Source organism: Chanodichthys erythropterus, chromosome 12, assembly GCF_024489055.1.
Source record: "Chanodichthys erythropterus isolate Z2021 chromosome 12, ASM2448905v1, whole genome shotgun sequence".
NCBI classification, from domain to species: domain Eukaryota; kingdom Metazoa; phylum Chordata; class Actinopteri; order Cypriniformes; family Xenocyprididae; genus Chanodichthys; species Chanodichthys erythropterus.
This window is the reverse complement of record NC_090232.1, coordinates 13,661,499-13,689,181: the sequence shown is the minus strand read 5'-3', so window position 1 is coordinate 13,689,181 and position 27,683 is coordinate 13,661,499. Positions and strand designations below refer to the sequence as shown.

Sequence of the window (27,683 nt, the reverse complement as noted above, 5' to 3'; positions counted from 1 at the left end):
GGAGGCTCTACACTTGTTCAGATGTCTAAGGCTCTTTAGGTATTAGTCAACAAATTGGCAATTTATCAAATTGACGTCAACAGGAATGTTCAGCTGTGTTTGCTAAACAGTAGGTTGAACGGTAGGTTTTTATGTAGATTAAAACTAAATTGATTGAAATAAAACATGATTATTTTTTAATTCTATATAAAATAAAATAATATTCAGAATACTATACGAAAATAATTAATATCTAAATTGAAAGCAAGACTTTCAAATAATTCAACAACAGTCAATTCAAACGAGTTGAGTCAATTCCAAGAAGTTATCACATTTAATCATTAGTGATCTTTTATTATTGAGGAAAGCACAAATGACACAGCAGGGTTCTTATAGGACTTAGTAATCTCTAATATTGCTGATAGACTCCACTGCAGGATAACATGTCTAACCATAAAGATATGGCCAAAAAGGGCAAAGCAGTTCCCCCTCACCTAATAGCATCTTTCTCTGACTTTGCTTTACTCCAGTTATTATCAATTCATTCCCAACTTTAACAACTTTCATCATCTACAACTTCATTTCTTTATGAAGAAGGTCTTTAAATAGCGGTGTACCATAAACAGGTTGATAGAGGATGAAACAGGTAACAGACAAAGCTTGAGTTAATAGCCTCAAATCTACCCACTGGCCATAAAAATTCTGATGCATCATGAGTTTGTCCGATAACGTACAAGAACAGGGAAGATGCGGCTGATAATGAGGCTCAGAGAAGAAGAATCATTAACTATGGTAGAGGAAGAGATAATATCGAGGGGAATATTATATTGCACAAATCAGCAAATGAGGGGTGACAAGGACAATGTGACTTGCTGAGGTAAAAAAAAAAGGTTGATATTTCTTTTATAGACCCAGAAAAAATGACATCTGATCAGTTTAATTGATCATCCTATTCAGCTTTAATTGATTCAACTCCCTGCTTACTGGTGAAAGACAGCCCAAAATCTGTGCCCAGTTACTTCTGCAAAAAAAAAAAAAAGATTGAGTAGATGGCACATATATTCGAAGAGGAGACATGTATATCCATCTTCATTTTCATCTGAAAGAAACAAAATTTTCTCAACCTGGGTTGGGCAGAACGCACAAAGTTCCCAAATCAGAATTCTGTTTTCCAGCTGGCAGCACTTAAACCTTCCTTTCATTTGTAAATGATTTTCCAAGTGTTCTGTCCAACATGTTTCTAATGAGCTTGCAGTTCATTATATCAGATGTCGATTCAGTGACTGCTTCGACATAGTTCATTCAGAGTGTTTTTGAATTTGTTTGTGAATCAGACCACACTGGTTTAGCATGATTTTAACTCACTAAAAAGAACCAACATACACTCTACAAAAATAAAAGTTCTATATTGGCATTTATGTGTGTGTGTGTGTGGGGTGTGTGTGTGTGTGTGTGTGTGTGTGTGTGTGTGTGTGTGTGTGTGTGTGTGTGTGTGTGTGTGTGTCTGTGAGAATCTGGCTACACTAGCTGTGCTGTATTTGGATCCAGTCCAGACAATAATGCTGCTCAAGCCCTGATTATTTGCCCCTAAAATCCCCAACAAACTGAATGCACTAAATTAATAATATTAATACATACATGTATAAAATACAAATATATAGGTCACAGAGATCAGATATTTGAAAAGAAACAACTATGTTTAAATAAGAAATAAATAAGAAATAATTATGTTTTAAATATATATATATATATTAGGGATGCACCAATATGATTTTTTGGGGCCAATACCGATGCCGATATTAACAAACAATTATTGGCTGATACCGATATTTGTCAATTCCTTTCTTATTTCAAATTTTGTCATCAAAATAGATAGTATTTTTTATCAAGTTTTAAATAAGCAAAATTCAAAAACACCTGGATTAAAATATATTAGCAGGTTTATTGCTGCATCATTAAATAATTTTTAATAAACATGGATTGGATCCATTTAACATTCAGCAGGCCTACATAAAGACAATAGAAAAGGCATAAGATATGTATGTATTTGTTAACTGTTAGTTGTAATAAGTGTTTTGAGTAATTCGCTGTATGTTGATGATAATGCAATGGAGAGAGAGAGAGTTTAATGTGCACTTCTTGTGCTCTGTAATGTCTGTTATGTTTAGCTTTTGTGGTGATTGATTTGGAGTGAAAACAGATGCAATAAACTTAATAAAACCTCAGTAACGTTTTGGTCATCATTTGGATGGGGTCCGCACTTATGTAAGTTACAAAAGTTGTAAAAGTTTTCTAGAATTCATCACAATTAAATTACAAAATACATTGACTTCACATACAGTGAACAAGAGCAGGAAATGACAAAGACATTGTCCTGTAGAATCACAATGATTAACAATAACAACATTAATTCCTTGTTTATAAAAAATTATATTATTTCTGTACTATACAGTAAAATATTTGTACGGCACAGTACTAAATACATGATCAGACATAAAAGTTACAAATCTTACTTTCTCCATGTATCACAGTGCAACCAGTTATGTTTTGTAACACTATTAAAATTACGAATACAGTAATTTACTGCAAGAAATTACAGCTTAATATTCTAAAATCATGGCATTTTTTTACAGTATGGGCCCATGTTAAATAAATAAAAGGACAACAGTAAAATGGAGAATAATGCACAGAACACTCTGATTTAAAACATGTTTATTTCCAACTAGAGGTATTAAAAATAAAATTATGCATTTCATGTTGATACATGTAAAAGAATAATCAAAAAAATCTCACAGTGTGTAACATAAGATTGTATATTTAACAATAACATTTACAATGTCCTGTACAAAATAGAATCTTTGTATAAAAATGTCAAATATACATTTAAGACTTTAAAAATAAATGGTGAAATTAAATATACTGGTTTTCTCTTTATTCTTCCTGTTAAGTCCACTGATATAACTTACTGTCAACTTCAAGTATTAACAAAACTATTCCAGTTTGAGTTGGATATGATAGGTAATAACCCATAGTGCTCTGTTAATCTCTATAAAGAGGTTGCCTTGAGGATTTCACAACTGTCTGATGTTTTCTTGGCCTCCTTGATCTCATCAGTCATTGTCGGATTATCATACATCTCTATTCCATGATCCATATTTTCATGCTTTCCCTTCTCTTCATCTTCTTCCGTAACATTGCAGCACTTGCAGCAACAGCAGCAGCGAGCAGCTATTATGGAAACCACTCTATCCCATGGTTCAAGAGAGTGGGCCCAAAGAGGGAGGAAGTTCCAAGACCGGAGAGCGGAAGGAAGCCACTGAGGTTTGTGCTTCTGTAGAATATTAACAATGATAGCGAAGATCAGAACAGCCACTATGGGAACAAGAACCCCCACAAGGACCTGCCAACCAGCCAAAGAAAGGCCAAAGACGAATAGAGGTAAAGCGAAGAAGCAGAAGATGATGTAAAAGCCTGAAAACCAACGGTACTCGGCTGTTATTTGACCAAGAGCCTTTGCCATTCGAATGGGGATACGTGTGAAAGGGATTGGGTACCACAGCAAAATCCCAGAGAGGTTGAAGAAGAGATGAACCAAGGCGATCTAATGGAGAGAAGAGTTACACCTTTAGGTTATGGACTGCACAGCAAAATCCCCAGAGTTAAATCAACTCTGCTCAAAAATACACATGGTCTCTCTCTATTTAGTGTTAAAGTAACAATGAAGCAGAGTTAAAGTTAATGAGATAATTAAATGATTAATTAAGTGATGATTGAGCAGTAGTGATGAACACCTGCTGTTAACAAGCAGAATCACTGAAGAGAAACACAAGAACTGCATCTGACTTCCAGCCACAGCCTAAGATGAACTCAACTGAAGATAAAAAACATTCAGTCTCTAAAGATCTGATTAAACAACTCCACAAACAGCATTTTATCTCATTAACTTTAACTCTTCTTCGTTGTTATTTTAACTCGATGTAGAGAGGGACCACATGTTCTCTGAGCAGAGTTGATTTAACTCTGGGGATTTTGCTGTTTGAGTGTATGAGTGATTGGGATTATGCTTGAAAATATTTGCATGTCATGCTAACCTGTAATGAATTTCCAAGTGTTTCCCCTGGACTAGCCATTGCGGCTAATATTGCAGTGGTAGTTGTTCCAATATTGGATCCCAGAGAAAGAGGATATACCCTTTCAATTTTTATAACACCAATACCTGAGATCGAAAAGAACGCAAGTGTCACTTTACACACACGTCAACTTCCAACTGCTATGCTTTAAAAGTTTGGGTTGTTAAATAATAAAATACACTCAAATGTTCTTCAAAAAAAGCAGGCAAATTGATTTCCCATTAATTTACAGAAAGATAAGTGAAACAAAAAGAGGTAATACAGAACAGAACAAACATATTTTTGGTCTTAAAGCCAAAAATTATGGTATTGTTTATTCACCCTCATGTCATTCCAAACAGTAATATGACTTTCTTTTAATGCAATTGTAATCAAGTTTTAAGCTGCAAATATCCTAAAAGTTTAAGACATTTATGCAAAACTAACAGCAGTACATATGACTTTTATACTAAAGGAACAGACTAAGAGGAACAGACTAAAATTTAAGTTGCTATCCATTTTTGTTCTCTTTGGTACATTCATGAGATGTCCAGTTCATTAACATGAATGAATCGTTCTTATGAATCATTCTCCCAAATCTTTTCATTGAATCAGTTGATCTGGTTTACAAAACACATTTTAATGATTTGTTCACAAATTGGTCTGATTAAATCAGGTATGGGTGATTAAAAAATAATGCCAAACTTTGAATAACAAAATTGATCATAATACCTTATTTAAAGACAATGAATAGGTAGATAGTTGTACTGACCAACAAGAGGAGTTATAGCCGAGGTAAAGACAGAACTGCTCTGGACAATAAAGGTCATTCCTGCTCCAACCAGAATTGCAATGTATCCAGTCAGCCATGCAAATGGAAATGGAAAATCTGTGCATACAAAAAATGAATAACAGTCAGAATAATATCAGGTGATTATTTTTCCTTTTTTTGGCTTATTTTTACTGAAGTTAACTTCTAAATCTGCTCTCTGGTTCTAATGTATCTCAAGGATGCTGACCAGTGTTCATTATCTTCTTGATGACAACAGCAACCTGGCCCTTGAGCATTGAGTTCAGCAGTTTCACGATCAAAATAAGGCAAGTGCACAGGGCGAGCAGAGAACAAGCCAGTAGAATCAGACCCACCGCCATGTCAGAAAGGCTTGTGTTTACAAAGATGTGATTGCCTGTTTGAATAGAGAGAGACCACAGATGAGTGAGAGTGCCTGCTTGTTTCTGTATCATGCAGTACTCTTTAGTCAGAATTATTGCTCAATATCAGTGAAAATGGGTGTCAATTTTAAACTCACATTTTTTAATGTTTATAATTTCTGTAACATTTTTCAATTCCCAACAATAATAGTCACTGCAATTTGTTGCTGTCACATTCTGGAGAGTCTAGAAAAAAAACATAACATCAATTATCAGAAAACCCCAGTATTTTGGCAAAATATAATGGCATTTTTTTTTCTTCCATCTTGCACATTGCATTGATTAGAAAAATTACCGTGTTTGAGGCTGTCTGGCACCAGACCTTGATAAGAGATTTGTTTTTGGCTTCAGGGTCTCCAGTGGCAATGTCGCTTATCACAGACTCATCCAGCTGAAAATGACATTTAAAATATGAATTATTATTATTATGCTCCTAATCTCCTAAGTATTTAAGGTGACTATTTATCTCTCTCTTTGTGAATAACAACCCTTGTATCTTTGTACTGTACAGAAGGGCAATATAAGTGTGTGTGATGTAATTCACTCTATTCTTGTCCTGTTTTTAATGTTAGCTTCTTTCAACATACCGACAGAACTCACACACACACACACACACACACACACTCATACATACCTCAATGATAGATTGGGTGAGCGGGTCAGTGATAACATTCAGAAGGGCTGGTGCATTTTCTCCACTCTGGATATTAAATGAAGTCACTATGAGGCCTGTGAGCCTCACCAGGTAACCTGAGGCAATTTCCAGTGGCAACAGCACCAGGACAGAAAGCCAGTTAAAGAAATCATGCACTGTGGCTCCCGCAAATGCCCTGGACACAGAAAAGTTGATTTTTTGGATGAACTATTCCAGAATTTCTCTCTTAAAAACTGAAATCCAGTCATGATACAATAAGTCAAGGCGCTTTTTTTAATATAGCACTTTATACAATACTGTAGTTTCAAAGCAGCTCCACAGTAATAAACAGGAAAATAACAGAATCAGTGATAGAAACTTCATCAAATATGAGACAAATTCGAATTCTGCCTGTACAGTCATTATATAGTGTCATTATTGATCTCAAGTCAGTTCAGTGTTGATTTAGTTCAGTTCAATAACTCTGTAAAGTTCATCAGAAATGGGTTAAATTCAGCTATAAGCAGCTCTACTGAAGTTTCAGTTGATTTCAATAACAGTGTCGATGTTGTAAAATTAGTCAATTATGAAACTAAGTTGATTCGGCTATAAAGAAGTTCTGCAGAAGAATGTCATCATCCAGCTCAATTCATGTTTTTTGTTCCCTATCCAACAGTATAAGTCTAGTCAAATCAATATTACTGAATATTTTGTCTTTTAAACCCAACTAAACAAGCCAATGGCAAAGAACCCAAACTCTAAAAAGAGTCAGTTCAGTGTTGATTCAGTTCAGTTCAATAACTGTATAAAGTTAATCAATTATGAAACCAGTTCATTTCAACTATAAGCCGCTCTACACATTATGAACCTTATATTAAAGCTTTATTCTTACCTGCGGAACTTGTTCCTGTCGCTAACTTGTGTCATGGCTACAACAGTATTTGTGACTGATGTGCCAATGTTGGTCCCCATAATAATAGGAACAGCAGTTGAGACCTCCAGCACTGTTAAAAAGTAGTTTATATTTATTTAAAGTTAGATATACTTGCAACATTTGCTCTGAAAATGATTCTTTACTAAATAATGTGATCCATCAAATCTGAAATCTTGATTCAGATCAATTTGATTCAATTCTGTTCAAGCATTTTGCTTCAAGAATATGCTTAAGACTCAAATGTAAGAGAAAGGACCATTTAATGTTGCAATGAACTTTCATTTTTTAGATTACATTTTTTACATTCTTCATCATTTTTGCCACATAATCATTCTGATGATCAGTTTTGATACTCACATCCAGAAGAGACCATGCTGACCACAATAGATGAGGAGGTGCTGGAGCTCTGGACTAGGAGAGTTACCAGCATCCCAATTACCAGGCCTGCCAAAGGGTTTGAGAGCACTTCATTCTCCTGGAAGATGTCCCCTGCTGTTTTCCCTGAGAAAACGCACATCCTTGTTACGCATAACAAATTTAGTAAGTTTGTATTTTTAAAAATGGTCCATTAAAGGTGCCCTAGATTCAAAAATTGAATTTACCTCGGCATAGTTAAATAACAAGAGTTCAGTACATGGAAATGACATACAGTGAGTCTCAAACTCCATTGTTTTCTCCTTCTTATATAAATCTCATTTGTTTAAAAGACCTTCGAAGAACAGGCGAATCTCAACATAATACCGACTGTTACGTAACAGTCGGGGTGTACGCCCCAATATTTGAATATGCCAGCCCATGTTCCCAACATTATGAAAGGCATTAGACAAGGGCAGCCAGTATTAATGTCTGGATGTGCAGAGCTGAATCATTAAGACTAGGTAAGCAAGCAAGAACAATAGCAAAAAATGGCAGATGGAGCAATAATAACTGTCATGATCCATGATAACATGATATTTTTAGTGATATTTGTAAATTGTCTTTCTAAATGTTTCGTTAGCATGTTGCTAATGTACTGTTAAATGTGGTTAAAGTTACCATCGTTTCTTACTGTATTCATGGAGACAAGAGTCATCACTATTTTCATTATTAAACACTTGCAGTCTGTATAATTCATAAACACAACTTCATTCTTTATAAATCTCTCCAACAGTGTAGCATTAGCCGTTAGCCACGGAACATAGCCTCAAACTCATTCTGAATCAATGTAAACATCAAAATAAACACTGTACTTACTTACGCGATTAGACATCTGTATGACGAACACTTTATAAAGATCCATTTTGAGGGTTATATTAGCTGTTTGAACTTTTTTTATGTTGTTTAAGGCAAGCGCAAGCTCTTGGGGAATGGAGCACCAGATTTAAAGGGCCACACACCCTGAAATGCCCCAAAATAGGCAGTTAAAAAAAATTTAAAGTTAAAAAAATGAAGAAAAAAAAATCTATGGGGTATTTTGAGCTGAAACTTCACAGACACATTCAGGGGACACCTTAGACTTATATTACATATTTTAAAAAAAAAGTTCTAGGGCACCTTTAAAACAACAAAAAAAGTTTGACTCTAGCCTTTGACTAGATAACTATATTGTATGGCAGAATACCACAGCAAGTGCTCGGGAGCACTTTGACTTGGCGCAGTAATCCTCCTCCCATCCTGCCGCTCCCTCTCTTCCTCTCTCTCATTTCCGTCAATAGAACCAACGAGACTTTTACAGGAGAGGGAGCGGTGGCCGGTGAGAGGACTTTTCACGAATGAAGATATTACTGCGCAAAGTCAAAGTGCTCCCGAGCACTTGCTATGGTATTCCGCCATACAATATAGTTATCCATTTTACACGCTTAGAAAAGCGCAACGTTTTGTTTTGTGTCACCGTCCTAGGTCGAGTTATACTACTCGAGTAACTGTATTTAAATAGGGAAAACGTGGAGGTGTTTGGTAGCTTCTCTGCTTGGCCCCTATTGAATGAACTGGGCTAAGCTAAGTGCTAACAAAGTTTCGCCGCAAGACAGCGATTTAGTGCCCGCACTGAGACGAGAGAGGTATGTATCAACTCGTCTTAGTTAAGGGAATAGCATAGTTTAATATGAAAAAACGGTGGAGTATCCCTTTAAGGCCCACAGATTTTGAATGACACGAGGGTAGGTAAATGATGTTGATGAATTTTCAGAACCAGTGCACTGTCATGAATTTAAATGTATCACCAGTATGAACCCTATATAGGCTATACAGCAATAAAGAACATTCTTCACTTAATCTAAGAACCATTGAAAACTGTTATGTTTTGTGTATTTCTGAGTTTACCTCCAACAAGCTGGAAAGCTGAGCTGAGGATGTCCAGTGAGCAAACAAACATGTAGAGCAAACCAACCAGCACAATAAATTTTGCTACTGTGATTATAACTCTCAAGATCTTCCCATTAGTGTCCAGATCTAGACAATTTACAAACAGAAAGGAGCAAATAAGACAAAAATTGTTAATCATTTATTTAACCCTGCAAAGCCTGACATATGAAATCATTTTTAAACAAAACTATTCAACCATTGAAAAATATAAAACAATATAAAATCTTAAATTTCACAGCAAAAAGATATGACTTGAACATAGACATTTTATGCTAAAAGGCCTTTATTTTGTGCCAGGCATGCAGAAGATTGTACAACAAGATTTCAGCAAAGTTTTGACTATGTTTATAGTTTAAAGGAATTAGAAAATATATAGGCTTCATAAAGAAAAAACAAAATATGTATATTCCGTTTGGTAAAGGTTACTAAAAATCACTGCCAGCCTAACATTCAACATACCTGCCCATTTAACCCCTGTGTCCTGCAATTCAGGCATGTCCCAGGGATCATCCTCAATCAGAGCCGCTGTGGAAAGAGCAGGGGCCATGGACAGACACTTCTTTTGTGGAACTAAGAGAACATGTGAAGGAAAGAGATGGAAACTTTTTAAAATGGGGTTTGTTTAGATTTTTATGCACATTTTATACCCAAATGTTCACTGTACATACCGTCAAGTGTTTCTGTTGGCTTCCCTTCAGATTCATCCTCTTGCTTTGGTCGTGGTGCCATTGTCTGTAAAATATAAATCATTTCTGTCAGTTTTATTGATGCCTTTTCAGTTTTATGGACTAAAGAGTTTGTAATGGCTTGTGACATCTTTTCTACAAATGTAATGGTAATGTTATCTAAGAAACCTTTTTCATAATGCTCACATACCCCAGTCAGGTTCTATAAAGATAAAAGGGTGTTTTACTATTATAAAATTGTTTTATTGGTGTGGGAAAAATAAGATATGATATGAGAGATAAATATATACTATTCATTAAGTCTTCTGTAATGGATTTCTATCATTCAGATAAATTATTCATTATAAGAATTATAATAAAATTTAGTTTCACATGAGGTGTTTTGATTGAATCAGCTTTTTGCCAGTGAGATGACTGGGAAAAAGTGTCCCAGTCAACCTGAATTCACCCTATTTGTTTTTTGTAAGTGGATGCAACACAGAGAGCTTCACAATAATCAGAGCTTCCTCGATTGATCAAACTCACATGGTTTTGTATTGATTTCTGTACTGTGCCAAACAATTTCCACACAGGCTTCCGCACTGACAACGAACAGAATGTGAATGACTATGTGACTCAAATGTAGTTAAAATCGAATGAATGCTAAAATATTAATGTATAAATAGTACAACAGAATTTAATCTTTTGGATATTATTGTTTTAAAAAAGCTTTGAAAAAATGGTAAAACTATCTGGTTGGAATAATAGAAAGTGTTGAGTATATTCCTAGAAACAATGAAAAAATGCTGTTGCACAACATGTTATTTTAGGATGAATTCAATGACAATTATTAAGATGATTTGATTTAATAGACAATTTCTATGTTATGAAGCATTTATCAGTCCTAGTTAACGTTATTTCAACATTTACTAATACATTATTAAAATCAAAAATTATTTTTTGTAAAGGAGTTAACTTGAACTAAAAGTCATATTTATATAAAATATTAACTAACATTAAAAATATTGTTAGTTAATTGTTATTTAAAGTTAATGCATTAATCAAAGTTAACTAATGGAAGCTTATTGTAAAGTGTTACCATATACACATAATTATTTTTTACAGAATAAAGGCATTTTCACAGATAAAAACACTCACCCAATTGTGTAGATTCTCAAAGCTAAAGCTGTCCAAACACTTCTGTTCGTGGTTATTTATGTTCAGCCCACTTCACCTGCCTTTGAGTTCAGTACGTGACTTATCTCTGGTCTGAACCGTTCCCTCTCTACCTGTCTCACCTTAACCCAGTGCACCTTAAGGTAGTTCTTTTAGACCTCAGCTGACAAAACTACAGCCTGAACAGAGGCACTTGCCTTGAAGGAGACCACTTGATGAGACACACGTGTCCAGGTGATCTGTCCCAGTTGTGCTATTGTTCAGAGTGGCTCAGTCCAGCCTCTGCTCGTTCAGAGGCATTTATAGCCCCCCAGCAGATAATTTAGGATTCCCCTGTCCAAGGTTTACCACGTCAGTGATAGCACTGGGCAGAGGAGTCTGTGTGTCGGTTTGTGTGTGCGTGTGTGTGTGTGTGTGTGTGTGTCCATTTATGCACATGGTGTCCGAGGGTGGCATCAGATAATGACAGTCTGGTTTTAACATTTGTGATATGAAAGTCCTCATAAGACGCCTGTGATGTTAGTACAGTTGTCTCTGTGACTATCTACTGTGTCACGTTTTGCATATGAAAATTTTGAATTGTAAACATTATTTTTAAATGCACACCAGGAAGTATGTATGTGTGTGTATGTATATACACAGTCCAAAAGTTTGGAACCACTAAGATTTTTAATGTTTTTAAAAGAAGTTTCGTCTGCTCAACAAGGCTACATTTATTTAATTAAAAATACAGTAAAAAAAAAAAAAATATTGTGAAATATTATTACAATTTAAAATAACTGTTTTCTATTTGAAAATATTTGAAAATGTAATTTATTCCTGTGATGCAATGCTGAATTTTCAGCATCATTACTCCAGTCTTCAGTGTCACATGATCCTTCAGAAATCATTCTAATATGCTGATCTGCTGCTCAAGAAAAATTTAATGTGTACAATTGTACAAAATATTTGTGTACAATATTTTTTTTCAGAATTATTTTATGAATAGAAAGTTTAAAAGAACAGTGTTTATCTGAAATGTAATAGTTTGTAACATTATAAATGTCTTTACTGCCACTTTTGATTGATTTAATGCATCCTTGCTGAATAAAAGTATTCATTTCTTTAATTTCTTTTCAAAAAAATAAAAATTCTTACTGACCCCAAACCTTTGAACAGTAGTGTATAATGCTACAGAAGCTTTGTATTTCAGATAAATGCTGTTCTTTTGAACTTTCTATTCATCAAGGAATCCTAAAAAAAAAAGTACACAACTGTTTTCAACATTGAAAATAATCATAAATGTTTATTGAGAAGCAAATCATCATATTAGAATGATTTCTGAAGGATCATGTGACACTGAAGACTGGAGTAATGATGCTGAAAATTCAGCTTTGCGTCACAGGAATAAATTACTTTGTCAAATATATTTAAATAGTACACAGTTATTTTAAATTGTAATAATATTTCACAATATTACTGTTTTTTTACTGTATTTTTAATTAAATAAATGTAGCCTTGGTGAGCAGACGAAACTTCTTTTAAAAACATTAAAAATCTTAGTGGGTCCAAACTTTTGGACTGTACTGTATATATATATATATATAAGGAAATTGCGAACTTCCACTAGATACATAAAACAAACATTCTGAACTATGTTATGAAAGATATTTGAGAGTTTGATTTGTATGTATAGTATTTTATTCCTGATTAACACATTTTGTATAAACAGGAACAAAAGTGGATATTCTTATACATTCTATTTAGTTATTTATGTGTGTGTGTGTGTGTGTGTGTGTGTGTGTGTGTGTGTGTGGGTGTGTGTGTGTGTGTGTGTTTATATATATCTTCATAAAAATATCTCATAACAAAAATTTAATTTTTTTAAAATGAAAACAGAAAATTAAAAACCTATAACTGTATCTCAATGATACTAAAATAACACTAAACACTAGATACTAAAAATAACTCCCTAAATATTTTTTTCTGTATTACAATTTAACATAAAAAAATTATTTACATTTAAATTTTAAAAAGTTACAAAATTATTTAAAAGTTGTCAAAATAACTCACTTAATGTTACTCTTATAATGAGCTGAACTGTGAGCTGAACTGTGAATGGTCAGATATTTTATAGAACGATGAATTTCTAAAGGCCATATCCCCTCAAAATAGGAATCACTGAACAGCCCAGAATTCCCTCTAGATTTACAGCTGTGGCATGTATAGTTTCTAAGAAATAAAATAGCAAATCTACTGAAATAGATTTGCTGAAATAAAATGCCATCTACTGAACTACTGGTTCTCAGGAGAGTATGCGTGTATACAACTAGTGTGTGTGTGTGTGTGTGTGTGTGAACCCTGAATCTAGGGCACTGATCAATACATGAACATTCCGTTGAGCCTGTATCCACACCAGATCACATGACAATCAGTTTCTGAATGAATGAGATCATTATTATGACAATGGGGGAAACATCCATCCATCCATCCATTTTCCAAACTACTTGTGGATGCGAGGATGCTTGAGTCTATTCCAGCAAGGAAACAATGGACCAATGGCCAGTCCATTGCAGGGCTGTGCAGGAAACAATCTTCCTAAATTTACATGTTAGGAGCCATGTAATAAAGCATTAAATCAGACTTATCTGAGTCTAGTAATGCAGAAGAATGCAAGTTTGTACTGCAGATTTGTTCTTTATTAGTTTTTCCCATACACCAAATCTCAGTTTGAAGAGGAAGTTGTGGCTTCAGAGTGAAACTGCAGTGCTCTCTGCTGGTTTAAAAGCACTCATTAAGTAAGTGTCAACTATTATGTGCTATTGTATATATAATTTCATTTTTTTGTAACTGAAAAAAAAAAAAAAAAAACTATTACTATAATTATAACAATATTAGATCATGTAAAACCAGGCCTAGTTGTCTCAATTTTTGCATCAAACTGATACGTTACAAAGATTGAATCTAATGTAAATATTATGACATCATCCCCAAATAGCGCAAATGAATTAATATGTCACAATGGAAACCCTGATTTCACATACTTTAAAGGTAAAATCTACTACAGAGACAAAACAGACTGATGTTTTTATATAATTTGCATAGTTTATTTAAAGTACAAATAGTGTATCCACAGAACGCATGCAGTGAAATAAAACAAGTTAGAATTGTAAATTAACAGATGAATCTTGTAAAAGTTTGTATTAAATGTTTGATATCAAAATGAATACTTCCCTATCATAAGGTTTAGTATATTATTCTAATATTGTTTGTTATTCTTGTAATGTATTATTAGATAAACGGACAAACAGACCACACTAAAAATAAAAGTAAAAATAGAATGTTGGCTAAAAATAGTACAGACAAACAGACAGACAGACCCTGTGACCTGAAAAGGACCAGAAGCAATACAGTTCTGTTTGGAGCTGATCGATCATACACTGAATGAATGATTTTCCCAGTTTAGACTAATGGAGCCACCAACTGTTTTCAGTCCAGTTATCTACGCTTCTAAAACCAATAGAGGAATATCAGAATAGCATATACAAGAATCTCTGTTAATATGAATGAATGAATGAATGAGGTATTTTATATAGAACTTTCCTATGTACTATTGTACACCCAAAGCGCTTTACAATCATATCAGGGGTCTCTCCTCATCCACCACCAGTGTGCAGCATCCACTTGGATGATGTGACGGCAGCCAGAGTACAACGGCGCTAGTGCACTCACCACACACCTGCTGTAGGTGGAGAGGAGAGAGAGTGAAAGAGCCAATTCAATGGATGGGGATTATTAGGAGGCCATGATTGGTATAGGCCTATGGAGGGAATTTGGCCGGGACACCGGGGTTACACCCCTACTCTTTACGAGAAGTGCCATGGGATTTTTAATGACCACAGAGAGTTTAACGTCTCATCCGAAGGACGGTGCTTGTTACAGTACAGTGTCCCTATCACTATACTGGGGCGTTAGGACCCACACAGGGTGAGCTCCCCCTGCTGGCCTCACTAACACCAATATGATGTGACATTCACTGCCATTTAAAAGTTTGGGGTCAGTGAGATTGTCTCCAAGGCTGCATTTATTTGGAAACACCCCCAACCACCCCCCATAATATTACAACTCTATTTTTAATATATTTTATTGTATGTATTATTTTTTTTTTTTTGTTTAATTTATTATGTAATTTATGTGATGGCGAGTCACATGATAATTTAGAAATCCTTCTAATGTGCTGATTTGGTGCTCAAAAACCTTTTAGACAAAAAAAAAAAAAAAAAAAAAAAAAAAAAAAACAGTGATTCTGCTTAATATTTTTGTAGAAACTTTTTTTCAGGATACTTTGATGAATAAAAAGTTCAAAAGGACAGAATTTATTTTATTTTTATTTTTTTGTAACATCATACATGTCTTTACTATCACGTTTGATCAATTTAATGCATTCTCTTTTTTATATATAAAAGTATACAGCAGAGTGTCCACTAGGGGGTCACTACCACTCACTACTACAAGGTAAGATAAGACCAATATGAAGTACTTTCAAAAATTAGTTAATATATAGCTTGGGGGTGTACAATCTGCATTTATGTTTTGTGACTATTTTGAGATTATGCAAAAATAACAAAGTTGTAGACGCATCTGTTGCTATTCCATGTCAAACCTCATGGTGGCACTGGCAGCTGGTCACTATGAACTTCTACGGTACAGTCGAGGAAGAAGATTCCCGTGGATTTGACATTCGTAAGCGTGACTGGAGAGTGGAGAGCAACAGCCAAAGACATAGGATGCACAATGCCACAGCAGTCTCCCTCGGACCCTGAACGGCCAAGACATGCAGCCTTGGTGTGTTTGGTAACAAACATCACCTAAAAAGACAGAAAAGGATAAATTGATGTAGCCAGGTTATGTACCGTGTCGCTGAATGTTGTTGGTCTCTACTATATCAGTAGACCTGCTTAAATGCATCATAATGCATGCTATTTGTCATCTGTCTTTCCATTATAATACCATGTTTCTGGATTTTATTATTAAATGATATATAGTAAATATATATATAGAGAGAGAGGGTTTATATATATATATATATATATATATATATATATATATATATATATATATATATATATATATATTTATATATAAGTCCTTCAATAATAATATTATAGCACTATATATATATATATATATATATATATATATATATATATATATATATATATATATATATATATATAATTTGTGTATGTAGGGTCCCGTTGGAATTGACTACATCCCCACTGAGGAGGAGAGGAGGGTGTTTAGGGAGTGCAATCAGGAAAGCTTCTGGTACAGATGTGAGTGGATGTCCAGTGTTTTTTACCCATTATTATGCTTGTTGTGTTATTGATATAGTAACTGATTTATGTTTCTGTCTACATACGTACAGCTCTCCCTATATCAGCCATCAGCATGGCCCTCACCCAGTTCCTTATTTCTAGAGGTGAGTTTGTTGAGAATCTGACCGAACCTGAACCTTTAAACAATAATGTAAATGCTTTGATTTAATTGTTTTAGGTGTTCTTATGGCCTCTGGCAGATTTGGATCATTGCCCAAAGTAGCTTGTGAGTAAAATTGACCGTCACTGTAACTGAGATGGTTTATCGTTAGACTGAATGTTGAAAAACATGAATGCACTGTATGTGTTAAATATGTGTCAGTTGCTGGTGTTTGTGGGTACCTCGGAGGGAAGATGTCATACATGAAGACATGCCAGGAGAAGTTTAAGAGCTTGGAGAATTCACCACTGGGGGAGGCATTGAGACAGAGACAGCACCACCAAACACCTAAGTAAGTGTTTAATGTTTAATCTAGATGTTGTGAAAGTTTTTAGTTTGTGACATTTTAATAGTTTTTTAATATTTTTTTCCAGGTTTCCTCGTGAGCAGTCGGGGTTGAGTGATCCAAAGAAAGCTGATTTAGAGCCAGCCTTTCAGCTTGATGATCAGAGGGATTTCACTTACAGTAAACCCATGCATTCTGCAAACCAATATGACAACCAAATTACAGGCAAGTTAAAGTGCCATCATTTATTTGCAACTATTGTAGGTCTTTTTACCCTTAAAGGGTTAGTTCACCCAAAAATGAAAATTCTGTCATTAATTACTCACCCTCATGTTGTTCCAAACCCATAAGACCTTTGTTCATCTTCAGAACACAAATTAAGATATTTCTGATGAAATCGGATACTTATACTCAGCAATATCATAACAAATTTCAAGGCCCAGAAAATGTTTTATACATTTTTGCAATATTACTTAAAACTGTTCTTTACTAACTGATAAAAGACTATTTATTAGGTGCACTGAAAGGAATAATATTAATATACATCATCTGTGCACGAGGTAGGGCCTTAAAAACATCAGCCAATCGTTTGTCAATCACTGCCGTGACGTTCCTTGTGAGAGACGTGCGTGGTTGCGCGCTCCAGTAACTTTCCACAGGCGCCACATGCAATGTTTTTGTCCGGAGGCAGGAGTAACAACTGCAGATTATGAGTTACCTGCAGTGAGTCCAACATAATGAATCCACTAACACGACACAGTGAATGCCGGTGGTAAACACTCGTGTTCCAATACTCGTGCACGAGTTTTGGGAGGCGTTCCCTCGAAAAAAACTCTGTAACAGTTCCCATTTCAAACACTCAGTAACAGTCTTTGGCTTCTCAGTCGACGAAAAGATCCTCTGTAGCACCTTTAATGTTATGAAGCAGCGAGAATATTTTTTGTGATAATAAAACAAAAATAACGACTCTATTCAACAATTTCTTCTCTTCTCTGCCATTCTCCTGTGCTGAACCTGGAAGTGCTGAACTGTGTCTACAACGTAAACAGCATAAGAGACTGACAGGGAAGAGATTGTTGAATAAAGTTGTTGTTTTTTTTAATTATTTATTTAATTTTTGAGTGAACTAACACTTTAACATTTGCTGCAGATCTTATTACTCAGGCTGTTATAAAACAGTAGAATAACACCTCAAAATTAAAATAATGCCATTTATTCCATAGAGCAGAGATGGGCAACTTCGTTCCCGGAGGGCCACTGTACTGCAAAGTTTAGCTCAAAAACTCTAATCAAACACACCTGAACCTGATGATCAAGGTCTTGAGTATTACTAGAAAGCTACAGGCAGCTTAACCCTGCTGGACAGTTGCTGCATTCATGCCTTGTTATAATTACTGTAAATTATATTTTATTTTTTTATTAAAGGATTACTTCGAGCACATGCTCGGTACTTCCACCTAAGTTCCATGTGATTACATAATTCGTGCCGCATCGCAGAGCTAGTGCAAGACGAGCATTTGTGATTAAAAATTATAATATTTTCATTTTTTAGAAAATGACCATTCATTTCACTAGATAAGACTAGTTATGACATGTCATGAACACACCAAGTGGCCCTTCAGGGCTGAATTTGCCCATTGCTGCCATAAAGTAAGTGGTATTTAAAACCTTTCCTCAAATCCTGCAGAATCATCTTACATTGAGGAGGATGTAAGAAGTAAGGACAGGGAAAACTATGAAGTCACAATGACTCAGAAACCAGGCGCACTGCCGAAGTCTTCGGCTGATTCCACAGCAGCCAAGAAAGGTGAGACCTAACGAAATACTATCCAACATCCTAACTACGTGTGTTGTGACAAAGTCATTTTTATGTTCTCTAATCTAAAAGTTATGATGTACATGGAGAAAATAGAAGTTAATACTACTTCTGACTTTTGACATCAGTTTGAGAGAAAATGGGTTACATAGCACATGTGTAGCAGAGGCCGTATGCTCTCCAAAGCCACATTTATTTGATCAAAAATATTGTAAAAACAGTTATATTGTGAAATATTATTACAAATTAAAGTAATTGTTTTTTTTATTCTCATATATTTTTAACTGAATGCATTCCTCTGATGACAAAGCTGAAATTTTAGCAGCCATTACTCAATGATCCTTAAGAAATCATGTATAATATGCTGATTTGGTCCTCAGATAACATTTCTTATTATTATTAATGTTGAAAACAGTTGTGCTGCTTAATATTTTTGTGGAAACTGAATACGTTTTTTTCATGATTATTCGATGAATAGAAAGTTCAAAAGAACAGCATTTATTTAAAATATATATTTTACTTTATAATTTAATGCATTTAATGCATCCTTGATGAATAAAAATATAAATTTCTTTCTTAAAGAAAATCTGTACTGACCCTAAAATTATTGTCTGTATTAAATATGAATAGTGGAGTTATAAGAATGTAACTTCTTAACACCATTATAAGGCTGCACAGAAAAAGTTATTTTGTGCACGTGTGGTTTCACTTGTTCCTACATTTAATTTGTACATTTAGAATAAATTTTAGTACAAAGGTTTTTGGTGAATCGTGATTTTTTTTGTGTGTGAAAACTTTCATACACAGATTTCACGCACTAATTTGTATGTCTGCATGCTTAGTGAATGAGACCCAGTGATTTGTATTTATATTATTAAAACAAAAACTCTTTTTTACCTACATTTAAATTTATATTTATCTTTTTTTTGTAAACAGGAAAGAAGAATATATATGGAGACACATGGGAGGAGTGAAAGCTGCTTCAGCACACTGTTTAACTGTCTGTAACTGATGTCTCTTACAATATAGATGTCTAACTATATCTGAGAGATGACTGTCATTGTACCTATTTGAGTTAAAAACACAACTATTTTTAAAATTGTGCACAACTCACTGCATTTTTCCCACTCAAAAACTAAAGCAATGCTATTTACATTTATGTTTATTGATTTATCAGACGCTTTAATCCAAAACGACTTACAAATGAAGAATGCAAAAAGCGACCATATTTTGGGAGAGTTTTTAGTGTTAGAGGCCATCTACAATACTATGGCATGAATCCCTGATTTTTTTGCTCATTTCATGACAGTTGGAGGAATCATTCAGGTCAGGAGCACATTTGGTGCAGGGATGAGTTACATGTCATAGTTTAATTCTTGAGATTCATAAATGCCCCACTGGGAAGACTGATCCACAATAATTGTTTAGTTAGTTAAAGTTTGTTAATTTGACTTTTGAATTCAGTATATAGACATCAAAATAGAGGCATCACTTCATAAGAAACAAAAATCAAGTTGGGCATATTTTATTTCTGTACACACATTGTACATAAATACACTGAAATAATTTTTGAAAAATAAAGACGATGTCCCTGGGATTTGGAATGACATCAGACAAGAGATAGGGCATTGTAATTTCAGTAATATTCACACACACACACACACACACACACTTCATAAATTTCAGGTTTTGAGACCTAATAGGACCAATTGTCTTACTGAGTATTGGGACATAACTGTTTTATTAACCTACAATTGGATACATTTACACAAATATAGTTCACTAAGAAAAAAGGCCTGCATAGGACTTAGTCTTCACACCTGACCCAGGATTGAAACAAAGATGAAAAAAAGTGAAAAATATTAAATAAAAAAAAAAAAAGTAGAAATAATGTTTTTCTGTCCTGGAGAAACTCCAATATTTGTGGGTTCATATTTTAAAAATCAAGTATTTTTATTTTGTTTGACTTCCAATAATTTGTTAGAATGAATTGTTTAACTTTTTCAATGACCCAACAGACCTATAAATGTTTTGAGTTCTCACTTGTGAACAAAATGTCAAACAAAATATCTCAGGGAAAGACAGAAACAATCAGCTCCACACACAAATGAAGAGACAAACATTTGCTGCTCGTCTTTTTAAACCGAGCAAGTAAACAAGGATATATAAAAAAAAAAAAAAAACCATAATAAAAATACTCAAAAGAAAAGAACAGCAAAACAAATCTTATCTGTGCTGGGTCACTACCCATTGGTGCACCTGGACCGCATCAGGTCTGTGACTTCCACTAGACTCATAAGTCCCGTCAGAGTCTATATGGTGCGTGGCACAGTCAGTGTTTGATTGTCTTTGTATATAGATGATAATTTGTGATAAGGAGAGATGTAGAACTATGTATTGTGCATTGACCGTGTCCATTTGGCTTTCAGCCAACTGAAAATCCATAATAATCGTTCCTACCATCCATGTTTTTTTAATTAACAGAAAAAGTTTAATTCTACAGTTGCCAATTCCTCAAGCCATTCTTCACTGGTTCGTTCCACAGTGATGGTTGTCGGCAACAACAGGAAGTCGCTTAGCTAGTGTGCAGACTGTGTGATGTGATTAAGGTGTAGTAGACCTTCCAGTTTGGAGCTACTTTCCGTGGCCTCCTCGCAGGCTCTGTGTAGTCATGTGACAGTAAAGGTCCCTCTGTGTGTATTCATGCACTCGTGAAACCAGATCGGCACAGAAGTGTGCCTCAGTTTGTGTGTATGTGGGTTGTAAACAGTGCTTTCTCGGTGAGGAGTGCTGTGAGTGGCTCTCGGACGTGAGGCGAGTCTCTTGCTCAAGAGTGTGGAGGGAAAAGGGACGAGGCCACATGAGAAAACCGTGACAGTACCGGAGAAAGGCACCTCAGGAAGACCACGCCGCAGGGATGAGCTCTGGCCTGCCACTGCTAATCCGGCCGGAAGATGGGAATCTTGGGTAGAAACTCTATTTGGATGACCTTTAAATAGGATGAAGAGAACTGGAGGTGAATTTACACATTTCACTTTTTAGAAGTAAGATTTATTCAGTAACACTTTACAATAAGTTTCATTTGTTGACATTCTGTCATTGTCCCGTTTTTATTTATTGCCTTTATTTCGCATCACATATTTCAGTAATCATCATAAATTAAGTATCAATTGAAATCCAAATTTGAAATTGGACATTGCGTTACCAACTGAGTTAAATGTTCCTTTAAATCCTTTAAGTGGGCTCCTCCCCCTAGTGGCCGGTGTCATGTTTCATATTACAAATTTATTTTTACTACTTTATAGTCAAAACTTATCTAATCCTGACAAAACACATATGGTCGAAAAGGTCTCAAGCTTCCATATTTGGTGCCTGTTTTGTGATATTTAGACAGAAATCAATTAATTTGTTACAGGAGAATGCGTCAAAAAAATTAAATGGAATGTGGGTGACACCTGGTGGCTTTTTTTGGTACAACACCTAAACAAAATCTCATGGGAGCTTCAATTTTTGTGATACAAACTTCAAATTTGGAACTCAAATTAGTTAGACGTATGGCTTTGATTTTATGTCAATTTTAGAGTAAAAAAATAAAAAATAAAATAACTTTAGTACAGTACAATTTACAGTAAATTTAAACTTCTATAACTTTTTCATACTTTCATTTTTTGCTTTCACTTCAACAATCTGAGTGTCTTCTTTAAAACAAGACAAAGGTCTTGAATTACAATGATTAAAGTTTGCATAGTGCATTTTCACATCTATGCTCAAAAAGGGGGTGGTAGTTAAGGAGTTAATGCATTAACTAATATGAACTAACCATGAGCAATACATTTGTTACTGCATTTGTTAATCTTTGTTAACATTAGTTAATAAAAATACAGTAATTCATTGTTTGTTCATGTTAGATCACAGTGCATTAACTAATGTTAACAAATACAACTCTTAATTTCAACATTTACTAATACATTATTAAAATCAACATTAAAAGATTAATGAACGCTGCAGTTCATTATTAGTTCATGTTAACTAATGTAGTTATAACTAATGAACATTATTGTAAAGTGTAATCATTTAATCTATTTGCAACAGCTCAAATAGTTTTAGGTGTGCGTTTGTATTTGGCTTACATATTCCATCATGTTGTTGGTTTCACACTTCCTTTTGCTGAGCCTCCAATGCAAACACAGCTAAATGAACAGAGGACATGTAGTAAAATTAGCACCTGACAGGAAAATACAAACTGCAAACAAGCACACGACCTTCTACGTACCTTGTGATACAATCTGCTGTTTTCCCACTCCAACAGCTTCTCTATGGATCTGCGTGTCTGTTGGTAAAAAAGACTATTCAGCACATGACAAAAGAGCCTGTTACTAATGTCCTATAATGTAGTGGGGTTGGTAAGATTTTTTTTGAAAGTCATCTCACGAAGGCTGCATTTATTTGATCAAAAATACAAGTAAAACCACTATTATTATTATAATATTATTAGTATTTAATATAAATTCTCTTGTTTTAACATATTTTAAATTTTAATTTATTCCTGTGATGTCAAAGCTGAATTTTCAGCATCATTACTTAAGTCTTCAGTGTCACATGATCCTTCAGAAAACATTCTAATAAGCTGATTTGCTGCTTAATTAAAATGTAGTTTTATCATTAATGTTGAAACAGTTGTGCTGCTTAATATTTTTTTGTGAAAACAGTGATACATTTTTCCAGGATTCTTTGATGAATGGAAAGTTCTAAAGAACAGCATTTATTTGAAATAGAAATCTTTTGTTTCTATTTTTATTTTAAATTTCTTTTTTTTTTTTTTTTAACTGACCCTGTCTACTCACTTTGTAAAAAAAAGAAAAAACAAATCAAGGAAGTATATGGGCCAATGAATTCTGGGTGTTTAAAAGCAGAGATGTAAAGCTTCCATTAGTTACTGCATTAACTAACAGTGAGCAATACATTTGTTGCAGTGTTTTATCTTTGTTAACTAGTTAGCTGCAAAACTGTCAATATTGAATGTGAAAAATGACACCACATTCCTAACCCATAGATTTCCACTGTAGATTAATTTCTGTAAACCTGATTGCAATTTTACAAACTGAGGAACGGGTTTTACTCATTATCCGTGTTAAGTGACAGCATACCACAAATGCTTTCGATCAAGCTAAGCTTCTTTTAAACCAGGAACATTCCTTGAGGTGACTCTGAACAAACTCACCCTCTTGCTAAGACAGATGACGGGCCACAGACTAAAGCCCAGAGTACAGCAACAGCACAGACAGCCGCACAGCAGCCAGCGCACATTCACCGGGAGAGCCTTCCTCAGACAGCTGTTCACGCGGTTTATGCTGGCTTTGAACTCCTCCGGTGCGACCTGTAAGTGAACAAATGAAGCAGGTAACTAAAAACCTATGTCAGACCTCAGAATTGTGTGGCAACACAAGCTTAACAACTAGTTACATGGAAAAGAGCAGCTTGAACATTCTTCTAAACATCTCATTTGTGCTCGACAAAAAAATATGGGGGTGAACAATTATTTTATGCATTATTATTTACTTCTCACTGGGTTATACATTAGAAATGTATAATTTTACACTTAATTGTAAAATTTTATTCGGGATGGCGGACAGCAGTGTGAGTAAAATAATAGATGCCCCAACCACGTCTGGACCCACTTCAGCTTTTATACCACTGATGGGACAAACAAAATCGACAAAGAGTACGCAATATGCATGAACTGCCTGGTAAAAGTAATGTGCAAAGTATGGCTGCACAACGATTAATCGCGATTAATCGTTTGCAAAATAAAAGTTTGTGTTTACGTAATATATGTGTGTGTTCTGTGTATAATAATTATGTATATATAAATACATGCACATACATGTATAAATTTAAGAAATATATACATGTATAAATAAATATACATATTTATATATATTTTATATTACATATAAATATAAATATTTTATATATAAATATTTTTTTTCTTAAATATATACCTGTATGTGCATGTATTTATATATACATAATTATTATATAATTTTGTTATATATATATATATATATATTTATATTTATTTTTTTTTTTTTTGCAAACGATTAATCGCGATTAATCATAGTGCAGCCCTAGTGCAAAGGTTATACCACAAACATGCAGTCACTTGCAACACCATCACCCTAATCTCATTGAAAATGTTTAATTTACTTCAAATGTTACATTTAATTTACAGACTGAAAAACATTTTGTGCAGTTTTCTAAAAGTTTGGACTTGAATAAAGAGAGAAAACATGCACTTAACCTTTTCTTGGGCATTTTTTTTTTTCATAATCAGACAGATATCGTGATAATATTTGTATCGTGTATCGTATCGTGAAGTACCCTGTGACTCCCACCCCTACTGAAATAACACTTACCTTTCCCGTAAGGGCTGAGGGAAACTCAGACTCAAATTTATTGCTCAGTCCAAACCTACAGGAAAGAAAGAAAAAACTATTTAAAATCTTGTGACTTCAGTTTCTCAAACTTGAATGTCCACAAAGGCACAAGTATATTTACTGTAATATTCTAGATTTTTGTAATAGTCTATCTGTATAGTATAATATTACTAAATCAGGGGTTTTCAAACTGGGGTACGCAAGGAAGTGCTAATGGGTCGGTTGAAACTTGAAAGTTTAGAGAAAAATGGTGTGTACATGTACAAATAATTCAATTTGTTTTTTTTGTTTTTTGCCATCAGCATCTATGGTTATTTTCATGGTAAGAACAACATTAAAAATAAATAAATAAACATAATTAGCACAGTAATAGTAAAAACAATTAATAATCAACTCACATATCTATGACAAACATTATATAAGATTTTTCTTTCCAATATTTGATAAAAAAAAAATTTAACATTATTGTACAAATATTTAAAAAAAAGATTAAAGTGAATAAAATTAAATTTTAAATAAACAGAAAATATATAATATATAGGTTACATTATTAATATTAATTAACTACGTGTACTTACTTTAGAGTTACGGTTAGGGTTTGGTTTAGGGTTAGTTACTTGTAATTATGCATCACTTACTGTTATTACTATAATAAGTACATGTAGTAACGTGTAACTACATCACCTTAAAATAAAGTGTTACCAATAAACATTTATGTAATAAATATATACATAAATCCTACAGTACAGTACTATAATGTGTAGAAATGTAATAATGTTGCTTAACAGAAACAAAAAAAAGTCCCAAACAATATATTAGCCATTTTAGATTCAGAGCATAAACTGGGTCTTTATAAAAACCTTTCACACAAAAGCCTTTTAAGGGTCCCTCACATGAAGAAGGCCAAATTTGGGGAATAAACGGTTTCATCGTTATACTCACTCTTGTGTTACATCAAACCCCTAAAACTTACTTTTTCTAAGGAACACAAAATAATTGACAGCCTTAGTCACCATTCACTTTCATAGCATGGGAAAAAAAGATGTATATGATGACTGAGGCTGTCAGAAAGAAAAAGTTTTGAACAATAAGAGGGTGAGAAAATGATCACATGGCTTTCATTTTTGGGGTGAACTATCCCTTTAAACCTGCAATGTATAAGCCCCCCAGACAAAACTCAGTGAGCTGCCTTCTTAGACAGCATTTAGGGGAACTGCATGCGCATCCGAACACTCAAAATATTTTAGGTTTGTTAAACTGTTTTGGGACTCGTCGTGAACACTACTATTTGTCTTGAGCAGTTGTAATGATTCTTCTCGTGTGTCTGTAAACGAGCACTGAGCTCCTGATGGTTTTGGTTTGATCAGTGTAGATTAATATTCTACATATGAAAAGATCCAGAGAGCTGCCGGGAGCCTTACACAGTGACGTGTCCGGATCCGCGCACTACCACCGGGTCCGGAGCGTATTTGAGCAGCTGCTCCTCCGCGGCCCTGTCCTCGTCCTCTTCTTCCTCTTCCTCCTCCTCGTAAATCTCATCAAAGTCCTCCATCATCGCCCTCCGCCTCGGCCTCTATGCTTCTCGAGAGAAGCGCCGAGAAAGACCGCGTTTCGCGCACGTTACTCAAATATTGGCAATAACGTAGATCGTACGGCCTTGGTGAGAAACGAAGGTACAGAATTCCGGATCAAAACATCAACATCCGCCGAAAATCTCGTCTGGGTTAATCTCGGGATGCATCGCGAGAGTATGTAAATCACATTCTCACTGCTTGGGGCGTTCTCATGTCAGAATAAATGGGTGTATAAATAATATAATAATCTGGGTGTGACTGCATTATTTATGACTAGCACAATCATTTGCTTTATTATCTTGAATAAAAAAAACTATAACTTTCACACTTCCTTCCCATTGAAAGGATAACATTTAAAAACGTGATTAAAAAAATTCCCTGAAAAAATTTGATATTTTCAGAGGCACATCACAAGACACAGAATTGCAAGTTAATATAAAATAATCTGCTACGTTGTTTAATTAAAGAATAAATAATGCCCATTGTATAGTGCTTGCAAATTTGAACATACTACACAATTATTGTTTACGTAGATTACAGTATATAATCCCAGGTGAAAAAATACCAATACTAATAATTTTAATTTATAGTAAATAATATAGTGTTTTTGAACCATACTATTGTAAAGTGCTTGAATTAATTGGTTGTGGTAATTCTATAGTTGCTGTAATATAACTATAGTAATATAAACAAATTACGTTACCCATTACTGTACTAAGTTTTCTTTAATCTGTAAGGTATATTATACTACACACTAGTTTACTGTAGTAAAAAATATAGTATACTACAGTATTTATTAGTTTATCAGTTCACTATAGTTAATGAATGCTACAGCATATTGTAGTATTAAGTGTTGTAAATACTATAATATATACAGTATACTACAATTTACTATAGTATGGTTCAAAAACACTATAGTATTTACTATACTATATTTATTTACTATCCTTATATTTACTTTTTCACCTGGGATACTGCACCGTTCAAAAATTTGGGGTAAA

At 34.3% G+C, this 27,683-nt stretch overlaps 3 protein-coding genes across 5 annotated transcripts; 1 reads left to right on the top strand and 2 right to left on the bottom strand.

Annotated features, from left to right (window-relative positions):
• Window positions 1–2,604: 2,604 nt before the first annotated feature.
• On the bottom strand, window positions 2,605–11,310 carry slc34a2a (solute carrier family 34 member 2a). 3 transcript variants are annotated; one of them, XM_067403203.1, is made up of 13 exons: window positions 11,250–11,310; window positions 9,880–9,943; window positions 9,671–9,781; window positions 9,170–9,298; window positions 7,226–7,369; window positions 6,827–6,938; window positions 5,935–6,130; window positions 5,596–5,691; window positions 5,399–5,486; window positions 5,108–5,275; window positions 4,861–4,977; window positions 4,071–4,195; window positions 2,605–3,580 (listed from the first exon to the last, which is right to left on the bottom strand). In XM_067403203.1, exons 2-13 carry the CDS (start codon window positions 9,938–9,940, stop codon window positions 3,026–3,028), a joined length of 1,902 nt encoding a protein of 633 aa, XP_067259304.1. In that variant the 5' UTR covers window positions 9,941–9,943; window positions 11,250–11,310; the 3' UTR covers window positions 2,605–3,025. The 3 variants fall into 3 exon arrangements, with proteins under 3 accessions (XP_067259304.1, XP_067259303.1, XP_067259305.1); XM_067403202.1 differs by having other exon boundaries at window positions 11,035–11,309; XM_067403204.1 differs by having other exon boundaries at window positions 6,043–6,130; window positions 11,035–11,309.
• A 4,436-nt stretch (window positions 11,311–15,746) lies between these two features.
• Window positions 15,747–19,755, top strand: LOC137031720 (OCIA domain-containing protein 1-like). Its single transcript, XM_067402928.1, has 8 exons — window positions 15,747–15,876; window positions 16,283–16,367; window positions 16,460–16,513; window positions 16,588–16,635; window positions 16,732–16,861; window positions 16,944–17,080; window positions 18,543–18,662; window positions 19,608–19,755. The coding sequence occupies exons 1-8, from the start codon at window positions 15,826–15,828 to the stop codon at window positions 19,643–19,645; spliced, it is 663 nt and encodes a 220-aa protein (XP_067259029.1). The 5' UTR covers window positions 15,747–15,825; the 3' UTR covers window positions 19,646–19,755.
• A 416-nt stretch (window positions 19,756–20,171) lies between these two features.
• Window positions 20,172–26,813, bottom strand: chic2 (cysteine-rich hydrophobic domain 2). Its single transcript, XM_067402929.1, has 6 exons — window positions 26,530–26,813; window positions 25,088–25,142; window positions 23,893–24,048; window positions 22,945–23,001; window positions 22,802–22,861; window positions 20,172–21,660 (listed from the first exon to the last, which is right to left on the bottom strand). The coding sequence occupies exons 1-6, from the start codon at window positions 26,661–26,663 to the stop codon at window positions 21,610–21,612; spliced, it is 513 nt and encodes a 170-aa protein (XP_067259030.1). The 5' UTR covers window positions 26,664–26,813; the 3' UTR covers window positions 20,172–21,609.
• Between the last annotated feature and the right edge of the window lie 870 nt (window positions 26,814–27,683).

Excerpts from the sequence above, each read along its gene's own strand:
- chic2 (XM_067402929.1), bottom strand. The coding sequence starts at position 26,663 with ATGATGGAGGACTTTGATGAGATTTACGAGGAGGAGGAAGAGGAAGAA. Across the intron at positions 25,143-26,529 it reads GGATCCGGACACGTCACTGT|GTTTGGACTGAGCAATAAAT; the intron begins GTAAGGCTCCCG and ends TCTTTCCTGTAG. Across the intron at positions 23,002-23,892 it reads TCATCTGTCTTAGCAAGAGG|ACACGCAGATCCATAGAGAA; the intron begins GTGAGTTTGTTC and ends TTTTACCAACAG.
- slc34a2a (XM_067403203.1), bottom strand. The coding sequence starts at position 9,940 with ATGGCACCACGACCAAAGCAAGAGGATGAATCTGAAGGGAAGCCAACA. Across the intron at positions 5,487-5,595 it reads GCCAGACAGCCTCAAACACG|ACTCTCCAGAATGTGACAGC; the intron begins GTAATTTTTCTA and ends TTTTTTTTCTAG. Across the intron at positions 4,978-5,107 it reads CAAGAAGATAATGAACACTG|ATTTTCCATTTCCATTTGCA; the intron begins GTCAGCATCCTT and ends TTGTATGCACAG.
- LOC137031720 (XM_067402928.1), top strand. The coding sequence starts at position 15,826 with ATGCCACAGCAGTCTCCCTCGGACCCTGAACGGCCAAGACATGCAGCC. Across the intron at positions 16,636-16,731 it reads ATCATTGCCCAAAGTAGCTT|TTGCTGGTGTTTGTGGGTAC; the intron begins GTGAGTAAAATT and ends AATATGTGTCAG. Across the intron at positions 17,081-18,542 it reads ATATGACAACCAAATTACAG|AATCATCTTACATTGAGGAG; the intron begins GCAAGTTAAAGT and ends CAAATCCTGCAG.